The 22,783-nt window shown below is 37.4% G+C and overlaps 1 protein-coding gene across 5 annotated transcripts in view; it reads right to left on the reverse strand.

Moving 5' to 3' along the window:
• The window catches only part of OPCML (opioid binding protein/cell adhesion molecule like), a 1,279,663-nt gene that overhangs the window by 95,759 nt on the left and 1,161,121 nt on the right, over positions 1 to 22,783 (reverse strand). For all 5 annotated transcript variants that reach the window (XM_058289337.2, XM_058289338.2, XM_071212433.1 and 2 more), the window contains one exon: positions 19,116 to 19,241. In XM_058289337.2, the coding sequence (XP_058145320.1) occupies positions 19,116 to 19,241 (126 nt within the window). The remainder of the gene's footprint in view (positions 1 to 19,115; positions 19,242 to 22,783) is intronic.

Here is a 22,783-nt window from a genome sequence, read left to right on the forward strand (position 1 = left end):
TTCCCTAGGAACTTTGTCACTGGGTCCTCACTAGGAAGTTGATGAGTGGGGTAATCAATCAAAACAGCAACAGCTGGAACCGCTCCCCTGCCATTAGCAAAGGGGTGGACTAATTAATAGTTTATAAAGCAGACGTGCTCTCGCCCTGCTCTCTGGCCTCAGGACTCGTTCCTGCCCTCTGTGCGCAGCTCTCGCTGTTTTTTCTCTGCCACGTGGCCATGCAAGTAAACCCTGGGGATTTATAACCTATAATAGGGAATTGTAGTTTGTAAATCAGCCTACCTTTATCACTTTTCAACCCCTTCCTCTCTACCTGGGACCCCTGCTCTGTTATTTTCTCCTGTTTCTCTTCCCTCCCTACCTGAATAAATTACTGGCCTAACTCACCTGGTGGGCTCTTGAAATTCATTTTTCCAGTATAGCCAAGAACCTAAATGAAATCCGGTAATACAGGTATAATTATATATATCAACTATCTTAGACTGATTATATTATTATACATATTTTACAATATCTGAATATATCTGTATGTACTTGTATACCCATTGTGTATATTTAACACACAACTATATATAATTTGTGTATGTATTTATATACACACACTACATACTATTTTATGTGTGCTGAAATAGTAACACAAATATTTAAAAACTTGAACAGTCATGAAACAAAATTGATTATATAAATTTCCAAAGTTAATTCAAGAAATAAAAATATTGAAAGAATAGCCACAGCAACAAAAGTTTTGAACAAATTGTCAAAGAATTACTCACACACCAGGCTTAGGAAAATTTTATCAAATTTTTAAGGAATAAAAATCCTTGCTACATAAAATGATCCAGAATACAAAAAAGATGAAAAGTCTACCAATTCATTTGGCCATGGTACTTTGAACAGAACTGGTAGACAAATTTATTCAAAATTGGGCAAAAAACAAACCTTCTTATTGATGATATGCAAAAACAATAAATAAAATAACAAATAGAATTTCATATATGACAGAGAATATTAAATATTAGAAAATACAATATCATTATTTTTCATATGCTTAAGTCAAAGGAAACCATGCATATGATTATTTTCATAGCTTATTAAAAAGTATCTATATCTGGCTAAATATTCTCAATAAAATAGGAAGTGGGATATTGTTTTGTAATGTGCTAAAGGAGTGTACTCTAAACAGTGGTCAGCATACACCTAATAAGAAATAGCTGGAATATTTCCATTAAAAAAGGAAAATAATAGATGCAATTAACCATTATTCTTATTGAATATTTATTTTGAATAATAATAATGCCAATAATATTCAGACTCTTTCTGAAAACAAATTAATAGGAAGTACTTCCCAACTCATTCAGTAAGGCCAGAATCATTCTGATACAAAGATCAGATATAATCTTGCAGATCAATTGCCTCATGAACTCAGATGCAAAATCCTTAACAAAATTTTGGCAATTTGAATCCAGTAAGAATAATAAAAAGGATGGTATATCATGACCACATGAGGTTCATCCCACTAATTCAAGGCTGGGTTAATGTTCAAATACCAGTCATTGTAATTTGCCACATGATCATCTTAATAGATGCAGAAAAAAATCATTTGCAAAATGCAATACCTATTCAAACACACACCCACACCAAACTCTCAGCAGCTAGGATTAGAAAGACACTTCCTCATCTGATGAAAACCACCAATGAAATATCGACAGGTAGTATTATACTTAAGGGAGAAAACAAATGTTTTCCTCTAATAAGGAACAGTACAAAGATGTCAGCTATCACCATTTATATTTAACATTGTTTTGGTGAGAAAAACCTAGCCAGTGCTATTAGGCAAGAAAAAGGCATAAGAGGCATATTGATTGGTAAAGAAGAGGTAAAACTGCCTTTATTCACTGAGGACTTAATCATTTATGTAAAAAAATCTTAAGAACTCTACAAAATTTACTAGAATTAATAAATTTAGCCATGTTATGGGATGGAAGATCATTACACAACAGTTAAGAGTATTTCTATATATTATCAAGCATTTATAATTAAAATTTTAAAAATATCTTTTATACTATCTTTGAAAATATACATACTTTGAGACTGTACACTGTCAACAGTACAAAATTGTTGAAATAAATTAAACAAAACCTAAATAAATATAAGAATATGCCTCAATATTGTTAAGAAGTCACTTGGCCCCAAATTGATCTATAATTTCAATGTATTCCTAATCAAAATCCCTGCAAGTTTTTAAAATTTATTTATTCATGGTGAATATTGACAGGATGTTTGAAAAATTATATGGAAATATAAAGGATACAGAATCCCTGAAATTTTGAAAAAGAAACAAAGTTGATGGACTTACACTACCTGATTTCAGGACCTATTATAAGTCTGCAGCAATCAAAACAGCATGATACTGGCATAATAACAAACTTATATAAATTAATAGAAAAAATAGAATCCAGAAAGAGACACAATCAATGGTCAAACGATTTTTGACAAAGAATCCAAGGTAGTTCATAGGAAAAGGGTTGTCCTTCTGACAAATGATGCTGGGTCAACTGGAACAATGGGAAAAAAAAGAACCTACGTCCTTATCTCCTACTATGCACATGGATCACCGACCTAAGGGGAAAAGCTAAAACTCCAAAACTTTTAGAAGAAAAACATGAGAGAAAATCTTTATAACTTTGGGTTAAACCCTATTTTTTATTCAGAGTGCAGAAAGCTAGAACAATAATGTAAAATATTAATAAACGATGTAGTCAAAATTTAAAAGATTGGTTCTTTAACAAACATGGAGAAAGTACAAAAGCAAATCACAGACCAAGGGAAAATATCCTTAATCCATATATGACACAGGACTTTCATTTAAAAAATATAAGGAGCAATTATAACTCAAAAATAGAGGACAAACAATCTTGTTAAGAATGATCAAAATATTTCAACTGGCACATCACAAGGGAAGATATTCCAATAACCAATAAGCACATGAAAAGGCATGTGACAACATCAGAGAAATATAAATACAAACCAAAATATGTTTTTCACACACATTACACCTCTAAAGAAGAGGAAAAAAGCTAATGGAGAGAATGCCATGTGTTGACACGCTTGTGGAGCAACTGTAATGTCTACGCAATGTTGGAAGGAATGTCAAGTGGTGCAGCTGTCAGAAACAGTTTGGCATATCCTTCTGAACTCATAATGTGACTCATCAATCCCACTTGTAGGTATTTACCCAAGAGAAATGAAAGCAAATGTCCATGAAAGGACTTCTACTTGTATATTCATAAAAGCTTTATTTATAATAGCCAAAATGTAGAAAGAAGAAAATGTTCAATTGCTAAATGGCTAAACCAACTTTGATATATTCTTACAGAGGAATACAATTCAGCAGTAAAAAGGAACAGACTACATACAACAGCATGTGTGAAATTCAAAAACATCATGTTGAAAGAAGCCAGAAAAAAACAAATGAGGTTACATATTCTAAGACGGTATATATATAAAATCTAAGGGAAAAAAAACAAATCTAATTAATATATAGTGGCAGAAAACAGATTAGTGTTTACCTCAAGTTAGGGAATGAGAGTAAGATTTTATTTGGAAGAAGAATAAAGGAACTTTTTAAGGTGGAAGAAAGGCATATACCTTGATTGGAGTGGTAGTTATGCAGATGTATAAATTTGTCAAAACTCATTTAAGTCTACACTTAGAGTAGATTCACTTTCTTCAATGTAAATGGTGTCTACCCAGAAATGTGTTTTTTAAAAATCCATGTTTTTTTTTCACTGTATGTTTAGCAGTTCATTATTTGTTCCCTAAATCCTTAAGTATCTCACACCAAACTAATAGGGGAAAAATATATATATTAAAAAGCATATATTTTTTGTTTCTGCATTCTTAGGATTTATGTTGAAGAGAATAATAGGTAGAGCTGCTTAACTGAAGAATAATAGAGAAAAAGCTAAATTTATTTACATTACATTAGAAAACTGAGAAAGTTTCTAAAAGAAGAGGCCAGGTGGTTAAGGTGATAAAACAGGGATCAGGATTGACAATGGTTTTTATGAAATGCTGAGAAAAGATTGCCATATCATTAGTGGAATTTAGGGAGAAAGATAAAAAGCATCATTCAAGTATTTTATTATGTATAATTTAACAAACACATTTCTCCTTTTGCAAGAATCGGGTAAAGGTTTAGCTTACGTTAATACACTTTAATTTTCTTGATCAGTATAATGCCATGTCATAATTGGTCCAGGCCTAACAGGACCCAGTTTTATTTGGGGTACAGCAATTTCACAAGGTATGCTCCAAAAACACTTTACTTTCAATTACCGTGATACTTTTCATTTCTTCTTGTCCCCTCTGCCTGGAACATTTATCCCTCTTCTCCTATACTTCATCCAATTATTAATAATTCACTTTCCTTTGATTACTTGATCAAATTTAGGAATCATGTTAGTAGTCACCTCCTCCAGGAAACCACCTCTGATTCTTTCCTATTTCCCAGTTGGAGTTAGGCAAATTTCTGTGAGCCCATAATATTTTGAATATATTACTAATGCATGTACCACTTTGTGCTATAATTATATGTCATTATGGCTTATCTTTCACTAAGGTCCCTGATGAAAAGTATAATTGTATTTATCATTCTAACTCCAGTGCCAAGCACAGTACCTGATATGAATAGGCACTCATTAATTCTTCCTTGAATGATTGAAGGAGTGCATGAAAGAAAATAAAATTGAAAGAATGCTGTTTCTGGCTGCAATCTATTTAACGAGTCTGGGTCTCCATTTCCTTTTCAGCAAAATGTCTGCTACTTCTGTCTCTCTTTCATTTCATGTTATTTTTCTGACTTCCTCTTGGCATCTTCGTGAAGATCAAATGAAATTAAGTTAAAGAGGTACGTAGATAGTTAAGGGATAATGTTAATGATGGAAATGCTGCTGCTGATGCCAATGCATTGTTTTATTAGACCGATACTTACAGCTCAAGCAGCAAACAGTCAGAAGTCCAAAGAGTCTAGGAAGAGTGGGCAGTTTGGAAGGAACCAATGATCAGAAAAAGCGATAAGGGGATTCCAGTGGGACAAAGCTTGAGGGATCTGTAAGTCTTAAGTGTGAAAGCAGGCAAGTTGAGAGTGTGAAGTTCAGGGGATCTGCGGCTCACCCCTGGGATACAGGGATATCCAGACCAGCCCGGGGCTCTGAGTGAATTCCTTGGATTCCTGCTGGGTACTGGATGGCCCGTCCTCACCGGGTGCAGTTACAGTTAGAGGAGGAAACGGAGGCTTCCAGGGCTAAGACATGTAAGGCAGAACCAGAGATACGAGGAATATCAGGAAATTCTTAAAATACAACTCAAAGCCTTCAGGCCAAACTGCCTTTATTCCAGTGCCTTCTTGCTCTTGTCCTCTGGGACAGGAAATCCTGCTGAAAAAAGTCTCTGGAGGGCGGGGCAGGGGAGAGACTGAGTAGTGGAAGAGTGGGTTAGCCAGGAAGACAAAGCCTCAAATGTTAGCTTCTTTCTGATTCTCTGCCTGTCTCAGAATGCCTCTTGGCCCCAGGATGCTCTGAAGGAAGGCTCTTCTGTTCATTAGCAGAGCTGACAACATCCTTACTGCCCACAGGGGAAACAAACCCTTCGTTGTGGATGTAATTACTGCATCCCTCGCAAATCTTGCAGGGACAAATAAGCAGGGGCTCCAGGGGAGCGGGGGGAGACCCAGGAGGGGCCAAGAAGGGGCACTTATGGCTGCAGTGCTGTGGAGAACACAGGTGAGTTGAAGCCGAGCTTGTGGGGACAAAGAAAAGAATCAGGAAAGCAGAGTATGCATGGGTATTTCTGGTTTTATCAGTTATTTTACCAAGCATCTCTCCTAGGAAGCAAAATCATCCAGAGTCTCATTAAAACCAAACCATCTCCAGCACCCCAGAGGGTCTCGTCTCACCGATAGGTGATTATGAAGTGAGGAAATGGTTGATAGTACCAGGAAAAAATGAGAAGGAAAAACAAAAAGAATAGGCAAGAAAGTACTTTAATGATTGACTTCTTTGACTAATGAGGCTTCCCACACTAACAGGAGGGAAATGGAGTGGGGGCCCTAAGGGTAATGCTTCCAGTGTTCTGGGTGAGGTCAAATTCCCTCACCCCTTTGCTCAATTCCAGTTCTTGTTTGTGATTGAGTCGCTCACAGTCTCCAGCCCTGAAGCCCAGAGTCAAACTGAGAATCAACTATTTTTGCTTAATGAGATTAGCTCCCCTTGATCCTCTTTCTCTCCAGTGGGAGTCCCCTCTATGGGCTGGAACTCTTATAAGACAAGAGGGCCACATTCCAATTAAAATCCTCCAAGCACTCCTCTCTGAGCCTTCTATGAAAGAGGCAGTTATTGAAGCATGTGCCTTACCTTTAAACTGGGGAGGGAAGTATTCCCCCACTACCACCATTTCTAGAGCCATACCTCAACCTCAGCCCTCTTTGAACTCACCCCAGCATTGTTGGAAGACGATGAAGGAAGAGAAGGAAGAAAAGAGCCAGCTAGAGACAGGGAAGCTTACAATGTTGATACCACAGAGAGAAATTTATGATTATAAGGTACTAAGATCACTTGGCCAACCTGTCAAAATTGGATTTGTTTGTTTAGGCAGGTCATACCTACTCTTGGACATGCATCCTCTTTGTTAAGCTAATGAGTTCCCAGTAGAAGCCCTAGGCTTTACACGAGGACTGGATTGGTCATGTGTTGAAGAATGCTTTCCACACCATCATTAGACAGAGACTTAGATAGGTAGGAACCTCACTATTGGATGAAAATGTGATAGGAATAAAACTCAAGGGGTAAAACCACCTGGTATCAAGTCCACCATACCATTTTTACAGGAGGAAAGGAAAAGGGAAGAAACGAATTTTAGCAATAAGACCACATTCTCCTGCAGATGCCTAATATGGATAAAACTTAAAGCACTTACCCAAACAGCCCTCACTCTATACGAAAATTCTCTTTCACCATTCAGATATTGCTTCTTTGATTTGTGGACTAGTCTAGACAGTTCCATAACATCTTTCCCTTTCATTTTCTTTGACCTGATACAAGACAAATACATATGCATTTTTTTCTATCATGTTTTGAATACAAGGCATTGTGGTAAGTGGTAGATAATATCACACACATATATAAAAGCCTACCTACCTATCATAAGGGAAGAGGGTTTACTTTGGGGCAGCGTGGAGCATACAACTTCAAGGAAATCAATTAAGACACACTCATTGTTTGCTTGTAATCACGTCCACCCAGAAGAGCAAGAGCTCCAAGAGACTGAGTTGAGGCTGAGTTGATGTCACACACTGCTGCATTCTCAGTGCCTAGATCTTGGTGAGAGCCTGTTACTAACACTGGACACAAGGATGTACTCAGGTGGTGACAGTCTGAGGGCTACAAACCTGAGACAGAGTTGGAGTGCCTGTCTCAGCTTGTCCTGGCTGACGTGGAAGTGTCATCCCTTCAATGCTTTCAAAACCCAGAGCATCTCATCCAAAGTCCCAGGTCTTCTCCAGCCCATGCTGGTGATGGTGGCCTGGAGATCTTAATCAAGGACTCCAGGCAGCTCCCTCTCTGTCTCTTTTTTATTTTTGGATGAAGGAAGATTTTTACGAGCTGGCTTGACACTTACCACAAGCTGGTGCAATTGTTTTTTTTTTTTTTACCTATCTCTTGCCTATTCCACTGTAAGGTACAAGAACTAGGTTTTCTTCACCTCAGATACATACATGCTTACACACTGCATGGTGAATTTAAACAGAATAACATTGGGTGAGTGACAGGAACCAATTTGAAACACCTTAAACAGGAAAAGGTGAATTATAAGAACTTTTACCTGAAAGGTGTAGAGGTTTATAGAAAAGAGACGTAAATGGTAGTAAAAAGAGAACACCAAGGATGGCAGGAGGTAGCAGACTTAAAAGACTCTTAAGGTGGTTACCAAGGATGGTGGTCCAGGAGGGAAGGAGAAAGCAGGGTTCTCCAGGGTCGCGTCAGTGTCTGCCTGGTGAAGGAGCGCAGTGTCTAAATTAAAGGACATTATCTCAGACGTGATTGCGGTGTGCTAGTTTGGAATCAGGCCACTTATATTTTCTATTGAAGCCCACAATTTTTGTTCAGCAGCAAGAGTCACTGGAGACCTACCACTGAGCCAATTAGATCGGTAGTACTTATAAAGCTGGTCTCCATTTTATCAGTGGCCAACCGACTTCAATAGCATAATTTGATATAGCAATTGCATAGGGAAGGCTTTAGAGCCGACAGCAGGCAGCACTGGATGCTTTTCCAATTCCAATTTTACTTTTGAGTTAGTTGGGTTTTTCACTTGCCATGATACATGCTAATATCCATTCTTATATTATAATCTAAAAAGTATTTGGAATAGATACTCTTCAATTTCATTCTCCCTTCTTCCGTAGGAGAAGCATATGATTACTAACCCCTTTCTGTCTTACAGGTTTTGAAATTGGGACAGATTTACATAGATAATGAGTAGATCAGAAATGAAATGTTCCTAGTTAAAATACAGACACAGGAACTCCTCTATTCCAAGCTCTCTCATTTGAAACTTTCTTTGTATTTTCTATCGCTCCTAGAAGAAAAACCGAACTCTCTAAAAGGCGCAGAGAGACCTGGCCCCTGATAACTTCATCTCAGCCCATTCTCTTTTCTGCCTTTTAGACAGCCTGGATATAGTTCTTTGATTTCTTGAAGGACCAAAATCCCTCTCACCTCTCGCGTGATTCTCCCCAAGCCCATCAGCAACACGTGCACACGTACCCCAACTCCTTTGACTAGTTAACTCATACTCATCTTCAGATTGCAGCTCAAGCATGGCTACCTCAGGAAAGACTTAATCCAGATACACCACACCTCCCCTTGGCCCAGCTTCCTAGCAGTAACCACAGTTCAGTGTTGTATATTTGTGGTTATTTGATTACTATCTCCCCCACTAGACAAACTCTGCAAGGGCTGGAGCGAGGTCTATTTTACATCCCACTGTTTCTGAAAGGGCTACCAAATGCTCTTAAGTATATGTCAGGTGAATGAATGAATGAACAAATGAGTGTGATGGAAAGATAGAGATGGCTTTGTTACAGAGAAAGGGCAGCAATGGAATTCCAATTTCACTTTTGAGTGAGTTGGGCTTTTCACTTGCCATAATGCCTCCCTATATTCATAATCTAAAAAGCCTGGTAAAGAAGCTAAGAATCATTCTAATGCAAGCCTAATTTGCAGCTGCCTCATTTCTGGGATAACATAGTTTCTCAATTCAAGTGTGAAGCGTGTATGTAGTATTAAGCAGTTACGTATAAAGAACCATACCTCAAGGCATCATGATTGTTTTCTCTAAAGTACTATTTCACCCGGGTCCTTAGAAAGGGAATTCTAGGGAATTACTATCTTTTTCTTAGTTAGGGCTTTGCCCCGGGGGAGGGGGCAAGAAGGCATTATGAACCCAGAGTTCCTGGGCTTCTGGGGTCAGGGTCACACTTTGGGGCGTGGGTCAGAACCACAGGCTGAACAACCGAGCTGGCTGCAGGCATCGTCCACAGGACAGCCTGCTCCGCCTTCCAGCTGCCCACACAAAAGAACCTCTGCCACCCAAGGAAGAGATCCTTAGGAATTTATGAATCAATCAACTCACACAAAAGGAGCATAAGTGGGATTAGTTTTAATATTGTTAAGTTGCAAAAATACCGGCATATGTGCATGCCAAAGCGAAAATGTACGCAAGCAAAGGGGGGAAAACATATGGGTGCCCATATGGCAAAAAGCGCATTGGTAGACCTTCATACACTTCTCATTTACAACCAGAAACAAAGTTAGTGAACATAAATTTGCCTTGCAAAAAATGTGAGAGGAACAGCTTGTTTGCCCATAACTGTTCCACTGAGCAAGTTATGTATAACCTTGGTTTCTCATCTCCGACACCTCTTTCTCACACTCTGGGGATTAATTAGGCTCTAAACAAGACTATAGATTAGAAAAAAAAAAAGATCAGCCTGGCTGCCTTGGAGAGAAACAAAGAAGTAACAGCAAGACTGGGTGATGCCAAGGGTCAACTAATAGGTAATTCCTATCAGTGGCTGAGAGTTTTATCTGGAATGATTTAGAAGAGAAATGAGGTTAGTAGGTCTCAGCAGGTTTATTTTAATTGAAGTAGAGGAATGACAGGGCCTTCAGCACACAATGGCGTGAATGTGGGTTTCCTTTGGAGGCTGTGCTTTTGTAAGAACAACACTGGGTGGTAGCTAGACAGTGCCTAGGCAAGGAGGGTACGGGTAATAGGTAGGGAAATAGAGAAAACTGTGATGCTCAAAACGAATGGCCAACCACAGGTGACCCAGGTAACAAGCAGGATTTGATACAAAATATATATTTTTATTGTATCCATTCCAACCATAACTCATAGATGGCTCCTTCTAGAATATAAAAAGCTTTAAAAGTCAGGAGGTAGTTTCCTTTCATAGACTGACTACTTCATCAGCTATGTCATTCAGTCACTGCTTACTCCTTCCAAGTACGTTTCCTCACCCATATGCTGGGCAAGAGAATTCCCTCTCAAATATACTTTATAGGGTTGCTGCAAAACTTATTTAAGATGACACATGTGAAGATAATTAATGAAGAAAAAAATTCCCCTGTAAGCATGTTATTAGTGCAACACTACAGGTCACTTACTTTATCATTCCCATTTCTTTTTTATTTTTTTAAAATAATTATTGATTCACAAGAAGTTGCAAAAAATGTCAGAGAAATTTCCCATGTACTCGTCGTCCTGCTCTCTCAATGATGACATCTTACATAAGTAAAGCACATTATCAAAACCGGGAAATGGATATTGTCACAACACAATTAACTAGATGATGGAGTTTACTCGGATTTCACCAGGTTTTGTACATCATCATTTTTTAAAATATTTTTGTGTATGACATTTTATCGCCTGTATAAATTCATGAGACTACCACGGCAGTTGAGAGAGAGAGCAGTCCCATCACCAGCAAGGAACACGCTTAAGCTACGACCCCTTTGCAGTCATACCTGACTTGGATAGTCACATTTCAAGAATGTAAAAAAAAAAAAAAAATTACTGGAATGATGGAGTATACAACTTTTTGATATTGGCCTTTTTTACTGAGTAGAATGCCTTTACGATCCATCCCAGTTGTTTGTGCATGTATGTGTCAATGGCTCATTCCTTGCTTATTGCTGGGTAGTATTTCATTTTATGGATGTACCACGGTTCATCCACTGAAGGACATGTAAGTTATTTCCAGTTTTGACTACTACAAATAAAACATCAGTACAAATAAAAATACTAGTCCCATTTTTAGGTGAGCCAAATCAATAAATGGTGATCCAGAACAGTGAAGGCATACGACATAGCTCGAGGGAGCATAATGATAAACGAGCACTTTCCTCTCAGGGCTGCTGGACGTTAAAGGAGCTAAGTTTTGTTATGTGTGTAGAACAGGGCTTGGTACTTATTGCTTAACTTAATACTAGTAAAAATGCCTCACAGGCAAACTGTAAGCTACAAGGATTCAGAAGAATTTAAATGAAAATATGGCACAATTATAATTTGGAAAGAACTACTGAGGACTTATTATATGCTTTCCATTTCTTTTTCTCTCTCTCCCTTTCTTTTTTTTTTTTTTCTTTTTTTGGTTTTCTCCTTTGATCGTTAAAATACTACCATGAAATGGGCATGGAGAGTTCCATTTTGCAGCCTAAGAAATTGAGGATCAAGGAGATGGAATGGTTTTTCTAAGACCACGCAGCTTGTTAACAGCTCAGGTCACATTTCAAGTTTGGGTTTATAAGTCTGTGAGGTACACAGGCTATCAACAAGTTTGCTCTGTTAGACAAAGGACATTGACAACTACACATAGGTGGGGTTATTGCTTCTTTTATTTGGAGTGTTAAGGACTTGACAATTTCTTGGACTTTCTTCTCAGAAATTTTTTACCATGAAAAATAAGGGCTGTAGTAGAAATAATCTTGGGACAGTGAATTTCCTAACCTTAGCATCTAGCTGAGTGAATAGAAAACTGAAACAATTACCCAGACAGGTCAAAGCCATGGGTTATGGTTTTACAGCATTAGATCTTCCCTTGCACAGACTTTACTCACATGTCTAGAACAAAGCAAAATGGTATTTCCCTTTAGATAGCGATCACCAGGGTCATTCATAAAGTTTCATGGAAGCTCATGCCCATCCTCAGAGATGGTCTTTTCTTACCACTGGGCTTTGATTATTCAGAACTAATCAACTTGGTTATATGGACCAAATTAGAAGCAGAAAATCAAGAAGAAATATGGCTGCTAAAAAGCAGGTACTGACTTCAGGAAGATTTGACAATAATAGCCTGATTGGAGGGGGAAAAAAGGGAAAACAAAGCAACTAAAAGAAACAGATGCCAGAATTCAACATAGTATATTGGGTTCATACTCCTTGCTATCTCAGTAACAGAATGCTGAGATACAAATTATTGATATTTATAATGTTGATGTTACAATTTAAATAAGAGGCTAAAGATATTCAATATACCCAAGGAAACAGAGGAGAACATAATATATTTTTAAAGTACTTCCATTAAATATGATTCAAGTCAATGCATGAAAGAATCAACTTAGGTTACCTGGAAAATTCACTTCTGTGAAATAACTCATTCCCTTGTTCCCTGAGGGATTCCAGCATATGAGTCGATTGTATGAGCCACTCACTCACAGCTGAATGACTGTCACTTTAAAATCTCAGTGTAGAGGAAAGAAAAGAGGACTTTATTATTTTCCCTAGGACATCTGGTCATCCCAAATAGGTCATGCTGGAAATGGGGCAAGGTATGCAAGGCATGACGGTGGCTCGCTACTGAGAGGGAAAGACTTAAGAATTGAACACAGTAGTCCAGACCATCTCTTTCTGCCACCTCCATCTTCACAACTTTGTTTTCACATGACTCAAGTGCCTGGAATAACTTCCCAACCAATGCTGGCCCAGCTTCCCCTCTCTTGTCTTCCAGAAGAGGAAAATAAAATAATTCTGGCTCCCACCTGTTTGACAAATATATTCCAAACATGCTGGCTGCCTGCCAGTTCACTTTGCCTGGCCTGTTTTGGGGCCTGCCCACTCAATCCAGTGTAAAATTCTTTGATATGGTGGACTGAGATTTCAAGATTATCCTAGCTCCTAAGCTGTGGTTCAATCAAGTCATTATAGATTTCTAGGTGTGTGAATGCTATTACATAAGTATACTTTTTGCTAGTAAATCCATATATCTGTACTTACATATGTATACTGAATCAGCAGTTTGTGCGTCCACAGCAAAACCCTAAAACTCCAAACGGGTGTTTACATAGCACGTTACGTTAAGATGTTCACAGCACGTAATCAAGATCCCATACAATCCCCAGCTTTCCTCACAAGTGAGGCAGACGTGTTCTGGAAGTGTCTAGTTTTCAGGAATCCTGGCACATCCTGTCACTATTGCAGGAGGTGCCCAGCTGCAAACCCAGGGTGCAGATCAGAAAAGCTGGGCAGTCTTCAGCTCCACATCTGGAACCTTAGTGACGGTTCGAAACATTTCACACTACCATCATAAGAAGGAATATGGTTTTGTTTTTAAAGAAAATGAGTCTGGAAAGCAAAGGTACTTAGAAGGGGCTCCCAGGAACATGCCCTCCCAGAAAAGTGGCACTTTCTATGACAAATGACTTGGCCATCTCTGCATATAGCTTCAGATGCTCCTTTTAGACAGCAGGCTGAATCAACTGTGTAATGTAAAAAATTCCCAAGGAGCCTGTACAAAATAGTTGGTTGTATGTTCTTTACTAGCAGTCTTGAATTTCCTTTTCAAATTGGAAACAGATATTTCTCTATTTTCTAAAACACTAAAATATGTTTTTTATAAAAATATCTAATAATGGAAATTGGAATTTGTTCTAACTTCCTCCAACTTCTACCGCACAATTCCATTCTCTTTAGAAATAACTAACAATTGGATGTATAGACTCCCAGGCATGTCTATGTATATGTCAACAAGTAGATATAGGTATATCCATCTTTGTAACATGTCATCCTGCACTTCATACTAGTCAGTAATCTGCTTCTCATTTATATAACAATACATAGTAAACATCTTTCTCCATCATTGTATACAGACTTGCTCCCATCTTTTCTAAGTGCTGGATAATATTCTATATTGTGTATATATTATACCTTCAACAGTATCTATAGCCTCCTCTCACAAAACAAAAAAATTTAGCTTTCTATTAATTTCCTTGCTCCCATTTTATTTGATTGCAAGTAGCTACTAATTTCTAAATATTTTAAAAACAGTAATACTTATTTTACCTAATAGTAAGATTTGCATTTTTTTGTGAATAATTTTTCACAATTTCTTCCTCCATTTAATTTCTTGAGTACCTCTTAATTTTCTTTATCAGAGATCATTCCCTTCATTTCAGCAGGCAGAAAGCTTTTGAGGCCCAGAAGGTCTGAAAACTCTATTATTTGGTCCTAATATTTCAAGCAGTTTAATTTGGTATGTAATTCTAAGTTCAAAGTTACATTTTCTCATGTTTTGACACGGTCCCATTTTCTTCTTACATTCAGTGTCAGTGATGGGAAATCTGATGTCATTCTCATTTTCATTCTTTGTGGGTATTCCTCTTAGGTTTTGGTCCCCTCTGAAACCTCACAAGATTTTCTCATTACCATTGGTGCTCTAAATTACACTACAATGTAGCTCAGGGTGGATACATAAAAAATAGCCTATGCAGCAATCATGCCATTTTTTCGTTTTGAGAAAAATTTGGCTATTCTTTCTTTGATTTGGCTCCCTTCCCGAATCTCTGTCCTCTCCCTCTGGATTGACTATGATAAATGTGAATATGCATAAGCTGAAACTTCTGGATTCATCCATCATGCCTCTTAACTTTAATTTCACTCTTTTTGTCTTCCTTTATTTTTGGAAAACTCCTTGCCTGGATCTCCCAAGCCACTAATCCATTCTCTGGCTGAGTATATTCTACTACTGGATATAAATATGGATTTTTTTTTTTTTTAGTTTTGATAGTTGTATTTTAAATTTCCTATTTTCCATTAGATGACTTAAACATTGTATCTGACAGTATTAATTACCCATTACCTAAGATCTGTTTACTTTATTTATCCTTTATCTTCAGTTGAAAGGGCTTCTGTTTGACCAATTTGGTGCCTTTATAATATTGACTTTTCTCAAATACATGATGATTCTGGATTTTGCACATCTTGAAAGTTAATATTCTCTCTTAAAATGACTGACCAGCTTGTGTAGAAGGCAGACTACATTGCTTTAGTGTAGGGTTACCATATATAACAAAATAAAATATAGGAAACCAGTAAAATTTGTATTTCAGATAAACAATAAATTTTAGTATAATATGTCCCTGCAAAATTTTGATATTTGGACATATATATACACATGCAGGATGTATACACATATGTATATATACATATGTGTGCATGTATATGTATAATATTCATACATATACTATTTCTGTTGTTTATCTGAAATTCAAATTTAGCTGGGAAGTCTGTAGTTTTATTTGCTAAATCTGGCAACCCTACTTTGGCGTATCCTCTAGCTTCCTTTACATGAGAGTGGAGGTGTAGCGGTGCGTGAGCAGGCTAGTCTACTTGGGGTGAGCGCTTTCTCGTCCAAAAATTCACGTGGGGCATTCTCTGGTCTCTCTGACTGCTACTCCTACTAAGAAAAAAGGCCCAGGAGCAAGTCTCAGGTCTACCTCCCCACTGCAATGACGCTACCAGTTGCCTTTATTATTTGCACCTGAAACCAGTGGTACACTTGTGCTGGCTCATAAAGACTATGAGAGCTAAGTGCTGTCACCTCTTTCCAACTCTGTTACCTCAGTTACCTCTCTTTAGTAACCTGAAAATGTCCATGGTGGGAATATTTACACCATGGAAATTAGGAAATGCTGCCAGTGTTCTCCCTCTCCTGAAACCCTTTCTTTTCACTCAGTTATCATTCGGGTGTAGATATTCCTCTATGTTGAGCTATCTATTCCTTCATTAACATCTATATACTTTTTCTACTTCAGAGATTCCATAGTTTGTGTTCTTTCAAAGTTTACCATTATTGCTCTCTAGTGTGATCATGGATTTAGTTATTCATTTACATATTCTATAATTTCTAAGTAGTATACCTGGTCTGTCATTTTAAACCATAGTGTTACTACTATTCTCAATCTTTACTATTAAACTATTTTCCTAAATGTAAATGAAGGTGTTTATTCTTATGATATAGATTCACAAATTTAAATGATATCTTTCAAACACTGGATTAGCAGAATCCTCCATGTAATCCTATTGTGTTTTAATGGAAATGACATGATAACTTTTATCTCTAATTCTTATGTGCTCAAGAAACTAGTAAATGGTTCTAAAAATGTTGTTTAATGCTTGATTTTATTTGTTGCTCTTTTGAACATGTAAAACAATTTACCCAAGTCTCCCCAACTTCAAGTGAGAAGAAATTCCTTCTAAAAATAAATATTGGTAGTCGCCTTGAATATGCAAATTTTAAACTTGCAAAAACTCCAGGTTCCAATGCATTTCAAACTTGGCAAACAATACTTTGAGTTTAAATGTTTAAATGCCATTAAAAGAGGGAATAAAAAGACAATAGGGGAAATGAAAGAGCAAAGTGAAAGCCAGGGCCATGAGATAACAAAAGGCAACTTGAAAGCAAAGCACAGCCTGTGAGATTTAAAGAAGAGAGGGAAAATGTAAACTTAGGATTTTCTGTGCTTTTGGACTAAATTGTAACTATTACATTATATAAAAGGTTGGGAATATGAATGTATCTCTTTTATTTTAAGAAGAAGGAACTCTTACCAGTTTACCATTGTAAAGAATCACTGCAAAACAACTATACAAAGTTAAAATGCTTTTCAAAAATTTCCAGGCTTACGGAACTATAAATGTAGGATCAAACAAGTGCATTGTGGGATTTCAAGCATTTATAAAGACATCTGATTTTAACAAATGCATAGAATTTGGTCTGATGTTTAGGCATATTTTTGTATATAATGTAAATCTAAAATTCCTCTAGACTTTAGGAAAAATCCCCATGGGTGCCTCTTCTTTGGGTGTATAAGCTATTGCTGCGTTTATATTAAAATTGTGCTTTTTGATATCTCATATAAATTCTAATATTCTTGTGAATATTACTTTATAATACTGACATTTTGGATATTGAAGGTCTTTAAACAAAGAATGTTAAGCAATATAACTATTACCCCAACCATAAAACAGAATATTTTCACCACTCCAAAAAATTCCCATGTGTCCCTTTCTAGTCAGTTTCCCCCAAATCTTTTCCTTAGATAATCAATGATTTTTATTTCAGTCAATATAGATTAGTTTTGTCTGTTCTATGTATAGAATATAACTGAAATCATGCATTATGTATTTTTAACTTCTTTTTCTCGGCTTTGTCCACTTTGTTCTGTATTTTGTGTTTTGCTCCTTTTGGTTGTTCAATAGCCATTTGTTGTCCAAATATTCCTCAATTTACTTATTCCATTTGTTGACAGATATGTGGATTCTTTACAGTTTGGGGATAATATGATTGAAGCTCCTATGAACTTCCATGTACCATGTATGTATGTGGACATACACTTTCATTTATCTTGGGTTAATACCTGGGAGTGGAATTGCTGGGTCATATATCAAGAGTATGTTTAGCATTGTTAGAAAAGGCAAACTGTTTTCCATAGTACTGATACCATGTTACAATTGTAATATTAATGTATCAGTGATTCAGTTGTTTCACATCCTCATTAACATTTACTAGTCTTTAATACCAGCCATTGTGGTAGTTGTCTAGTGATATCTCAGTGTGGTCTAATTTTCTTTTTTCTGGTAAAAAAATATCTTAACCATCTTTACATGTGCATATTTTCCATTCATATAACTCCTTTATTGAATTATCTGTTCAAATCTTCTGTTCATTTTGAAGTGGGTTGTCTTTTAAATTGGGTTTAAAGAAATCTTTATATATCCTAGGTATGAATTCTTTATATGTATGGCAAATGTTATCTCTGTCTGTAGCTTGAACTTTTCATTTATTCTTAATGATGATTTTATGTATTTATTTTTATTTTGATGAAACTCAATTTATCTTTTTATGGTTAGGGCTTAATGTGTCCTAAGAAATTTTTGATTACCTAAAGGTTACTAAGATTTTCTTATATTTTCTTCTGCATCTATATTATTTTTACATCATACACAAGCACAGTCCATCACTTTTCCTAATCACTGAGTTTTTTGGTCAGGATTTTCAATTGCCTGAAGGGACACTTATATCTTGTACACTCACTAGAATTAATCACAAGATTCTAACAGCAGCATAAATATGTCAAATGGATCCATGCTTACATATTCGAGTTCAACTGGTAACAAGTTTTATAGTTCCAAGGATGTAAGGCCCACTGTCTATTGGGTTCTCTTCCTTTTACCTGGCAGATAATTATAACGAATTCTTTAGTGCCAGCCATTGAGTGCCCAGCCTAGGTATGCCCGGGTGCATTTCTCTCATCCTTCTTCTACTCAGGGTCAACTATTTACAAAATTCCTGGAAGTACTGAAGCAAGGAGGTCTTTTATCTGTTGAATCATCAGTAACTCCAAAATTCTCCAGGGACCTTCTCGTTTTCTACCACTCTCTTTCAAGAAATGTCAAACCACCAGCTGACTCACCCACCCATCTCCCCCTTGAGAAATTATCATCTTTTTTGGAGGATATTCTATGGCACCTCTGCTCATAGTAATTGAGAAATAAAAAGGTCAGAAAAAAACGACTGAAAAAATAATTCAGTAAATATTCTCTATAAATTCTCCCCTGGGAATGGAACACCCCATGGCTGATGGATATCACCCATTTCATTTTACATTACCATATTGCGAATTTAGCATTGTTTTTTGGATTCCTGAACTTCTCTCGAGAACCAAGTCATTAGCATCCTGACCCTGGGAAAGTCCCACAGGTAAAGGTCTTACCCTTGACTGACAGGTGTCTCCACGTCACCGTTGGTTCTGGTCTGCCAATAGCAAGACAGAGGAGGGTCACGCTGCTTCCCTCATTGACAGTGACATCTGAGGAGATATTCATGATCTGGGGAGGAACTGTAAGGAAGCAGAGGGCAGGAGAAAGAAACACCTGAGAGTGTGTCTTTGCACTGAAAAGGAGGTAAAGTTTTTCAAATAGAAGATTTCAGTTACCTAAGACCTTTTATCCAATTTTCCTTCAGATCCTCAAAATAAAAGGGAAGATAACAGGGCAAGGTGGTTCAAGTCCTGTAGTCATTCTGGCTTAGTCCTACTTCCTTTTCAATTATAAACTGTTAATTGCCAAATAGGAAGAACTAGGTAGAGTCCAAAGCAGTCTGAGCCACGGCCAAAGCGCATTATGGCTTGGCTGATGCTTGTTTATGCTGCTGAGAACTTAGAGGTAACTCCTTTCAAGGTGAAACCATAAGTAACAAGTAGAACATTTGAGCTCTTAGGGGAATCCACGTTAGAAAATAAATAAAAATTACATAGCTTATAAATCTGTCATATTTTGGATTATTTCTGCATTATGACTTGACTGAAATGTCAGTGCACATATTTTACCCAAACACACAATGGGAAAAATTCGTGTACATTCTAACTATACTGCATTCTCTTGAGAAAATTGTTCTACCTGTTTTTCAGTTTTTCCTAGCTCGTTAAAAAATAGTTCTGGGCTTAGAAATGACAATACTTTTTTTTTATTTCTATAAAGCAAACACTTCAGTATGCCTTCAAAAATATTCTCAAAATACTGTCTGCTTTAGCTGGATGTGTTAAGCCCTCCAATGTTCTCTTTTTTGCAGACCCTGGAGCCACCCTAGTAGTAACAGTATGTCAGACATAGCTTGTGGAAATAGGGTAGTAGAGGAAGAGTTAATTCACTCTAGCAGTGATGCCTCCCGCCATTGTTCTCTCAACACAGTCCCCTAATACAGAGCCAATATTTTCACCAATGTGTGTTTCATATGACAGTTTTAGAGTGGCTGGATTAAGGGATATTTGTGAAAATCCCATGGATAGCAAGCCTTCTTCATTCCACAGACACTTAGTCTATGTTACCCAGTAGGAGAGAGATGCCTGCAGTTAAATCCCAAAAGTTATGGCAGGCATTCCTTCCCATACCCAGGCAGTACTCTCTGCCACCTTCTGCAAGTCTGTAGTATTTTGTGACATTTTCTTAAAGGAGGAATGTAAGCAGTTTCAAGGGTGTAGGAAGCCAATATGAAAAGAGGCACAGAGAATACATTGGGAGAAAGCAAGGTTCTGTTTTCGGTTATGATATCCATAGAAGCTAACATTCATATGTAACTCATTGTTTTCAAATAGCTTTCATATGAACTCTCTCATGTGCTCCTCAGAAATTATGAGATGAATAGAACACATATTTGCTTGATTAAAAATGAAAATACTGAGGTAAGGAGGGTTAAGTAAATTGCCTAAAATTGCAGGGTTAGTGAATGGCAGAGATCTTTCCAACACATGAAGCTACCTCTTCTTTAACCTCTTATCAATGCCCCAAATATAATACCCACACCCAAGCCTTTTGCATATTCTGTTTTCTGGGCTTCAAACGTCTTTCCAAAAGTGGCCTCTCCCAACACTTAACACAATGAAGGAAAGCCATCTCCTTCAGCCTGCCTCCCAGCACACTGCACCCTCCTGAAGGAAAGGGACTGTTCTTGACTGTGGGATTTCTCCAGAGTCCTGTGCACTATTTGTCAAGGAAGTACTCAATACTTCTCATCTCAAATCTGCTATCGTAACCACCCCTGTCTTTATTTCCATGAGAAGTTTTTGACTGAAGAGCACTTGGGAATATCCTGAAGTGCTTCTCTGTATTTTGACAGGAGGCAATTGTTAAATTTGCAGACAAGTATCTGTGGCAAATGAGCCTGTATACATTGCAAGTGTTTATAAATAGACAAACAAACCCAAAGAAATCTGTAACAATCTTACCCAAAATACATATGAACATATGCACGTATGTATCTATGTATCTGTGTATCTATCCATCTACCCACCTATGTATGTACGTATGTATGTATGCAGGTATGTATGTATCTATATCTATTATCTACATTTACCCGTCTTTTATTTATTTATCTATATGTCTATCTATTTATCTAGAGAGAGAGAGAAAAGAGAACATTTTATCAGTTTGCAATCAGGTACTTTGAGGAAGGAGCAGATTTTCCAATTACCACAGAGGTGCCTTTAGGCTTTGGGTTAAGTAAATATTTACACACTCTTTCTTTATCCTCAATATAGCCACCAGCTCTGAGTCATTCAAAATGTGTCCTGAATCTGGTGCTTTTTCTCCAACCTAACTGCCAAGGACTTTGCTGAGAACTTTCTCCTCTTATGCTTAGAAAAATCCCAAAGGTTTCTGCATTTCTCCACCTGCTGCCACCTTCCAATTCAAAGCCCATACTGCTGCCACAGTTACCTTTTAAATATCTTACTGCTGCCTAAAAGCCCCCACACCATGCTAAGTCTATAACACCCAGACTTCCAAATAGGATGTAAAACCATGCACAGACTGTCCACAACCTAACGACCACGTCCTCTCTAACCAGTCGTCCCAGCTATCTCTGGGGTGCATAGGTCGCTCGTGCCTGTGCCTTTACACACATTCCTCTTCTTCCCTGAGCCTGGAAAGCACTGTCCCACTTCTGTGCAGTATGAACCACTCAGCTTCCAATACTCAGCTCAAATATGGGCCTCTTTATGATGTCTTGGTTGCTCTCCCTTCTGTTCCCAAGGGATTCTTGTATACATCTTTATTGTACCATTTATCTTTGCAACTGAGCTGTTGCATAGAAGGGATCCTGTTGTATTTATATTTATCCACAACACAATACCTGACAGGTAGTAACAATCTTCCCCCTGCTAAATGTAATGTATAAATGCATAGGATTTTATATTGAGTGCATTATTTGCCAAGTATTTCCCATTCTAGAGACCTCACTCTGCCCTTTCCCATTTCCCTAACACTCTCCATTCCATTCACTTACATGATTTGTCCTTCTGGGCTGTTTTAATGTTACTTCATCAGAGAAGTCTTTGTTAATGATATCCCCAACCCCTGCAAATCTAATTCAGGTCTTCCTGCTTCAGTCATTCCTCAACCTTTAAATTCTCTTTGATGATGCTTGCATGAACTTACGCTTCTCTGTTTGTTTGTAAGATTATTTGTTTAATGTCTCTGGCTCACTAAGTTATAAGCTCCTGTCCTCTCAGTCCTTAGAACCAGGTTTGGTCTGCAATAGGTGCTTAATAAAAATTAAGTGAATGAATAAATGTCTACGGTGTATTCTGTTAAACAATTTACTTTGTGCTTATGTGAGAGCACATGTGAACTAGAGAAAACTTTTCTAAAAGGGCAAAGGTCATCTTTGCGCAAAATAAATTGGGTACTGAAGTGTGTGCTTCTAGGTATATCAGAACCATCCTGCAGACAGCTGATACGCATGATGGAATCAGCATATGGGGGGCCCTGTTTCATGGCTTGAGTCCTGGATTCCAAGGGACCTGTGTGACCTTGGCAATTTTTACTTAACCACGCTGAGCCTTTGGCTGCTCATCTGTCAAATGAGGCTGAAAAAAGAAAACGT

This window comes from Dasypus novemcinctus, chromosome 27, assembly GCF_030445035.2.
Source record: "Dasypus novemcinctus isolate mDasNov1 chromosome 27, mDasNov1.1.hap2, whole genome shotgun sequence".
Taxonomy (NCBI): domain Eukaryota; kingdom Metazoa; phylum Chordata; class Mammalia; order Cingulata; family Dasypodidae; genus Dasypus; species Dasypus novemcinctus.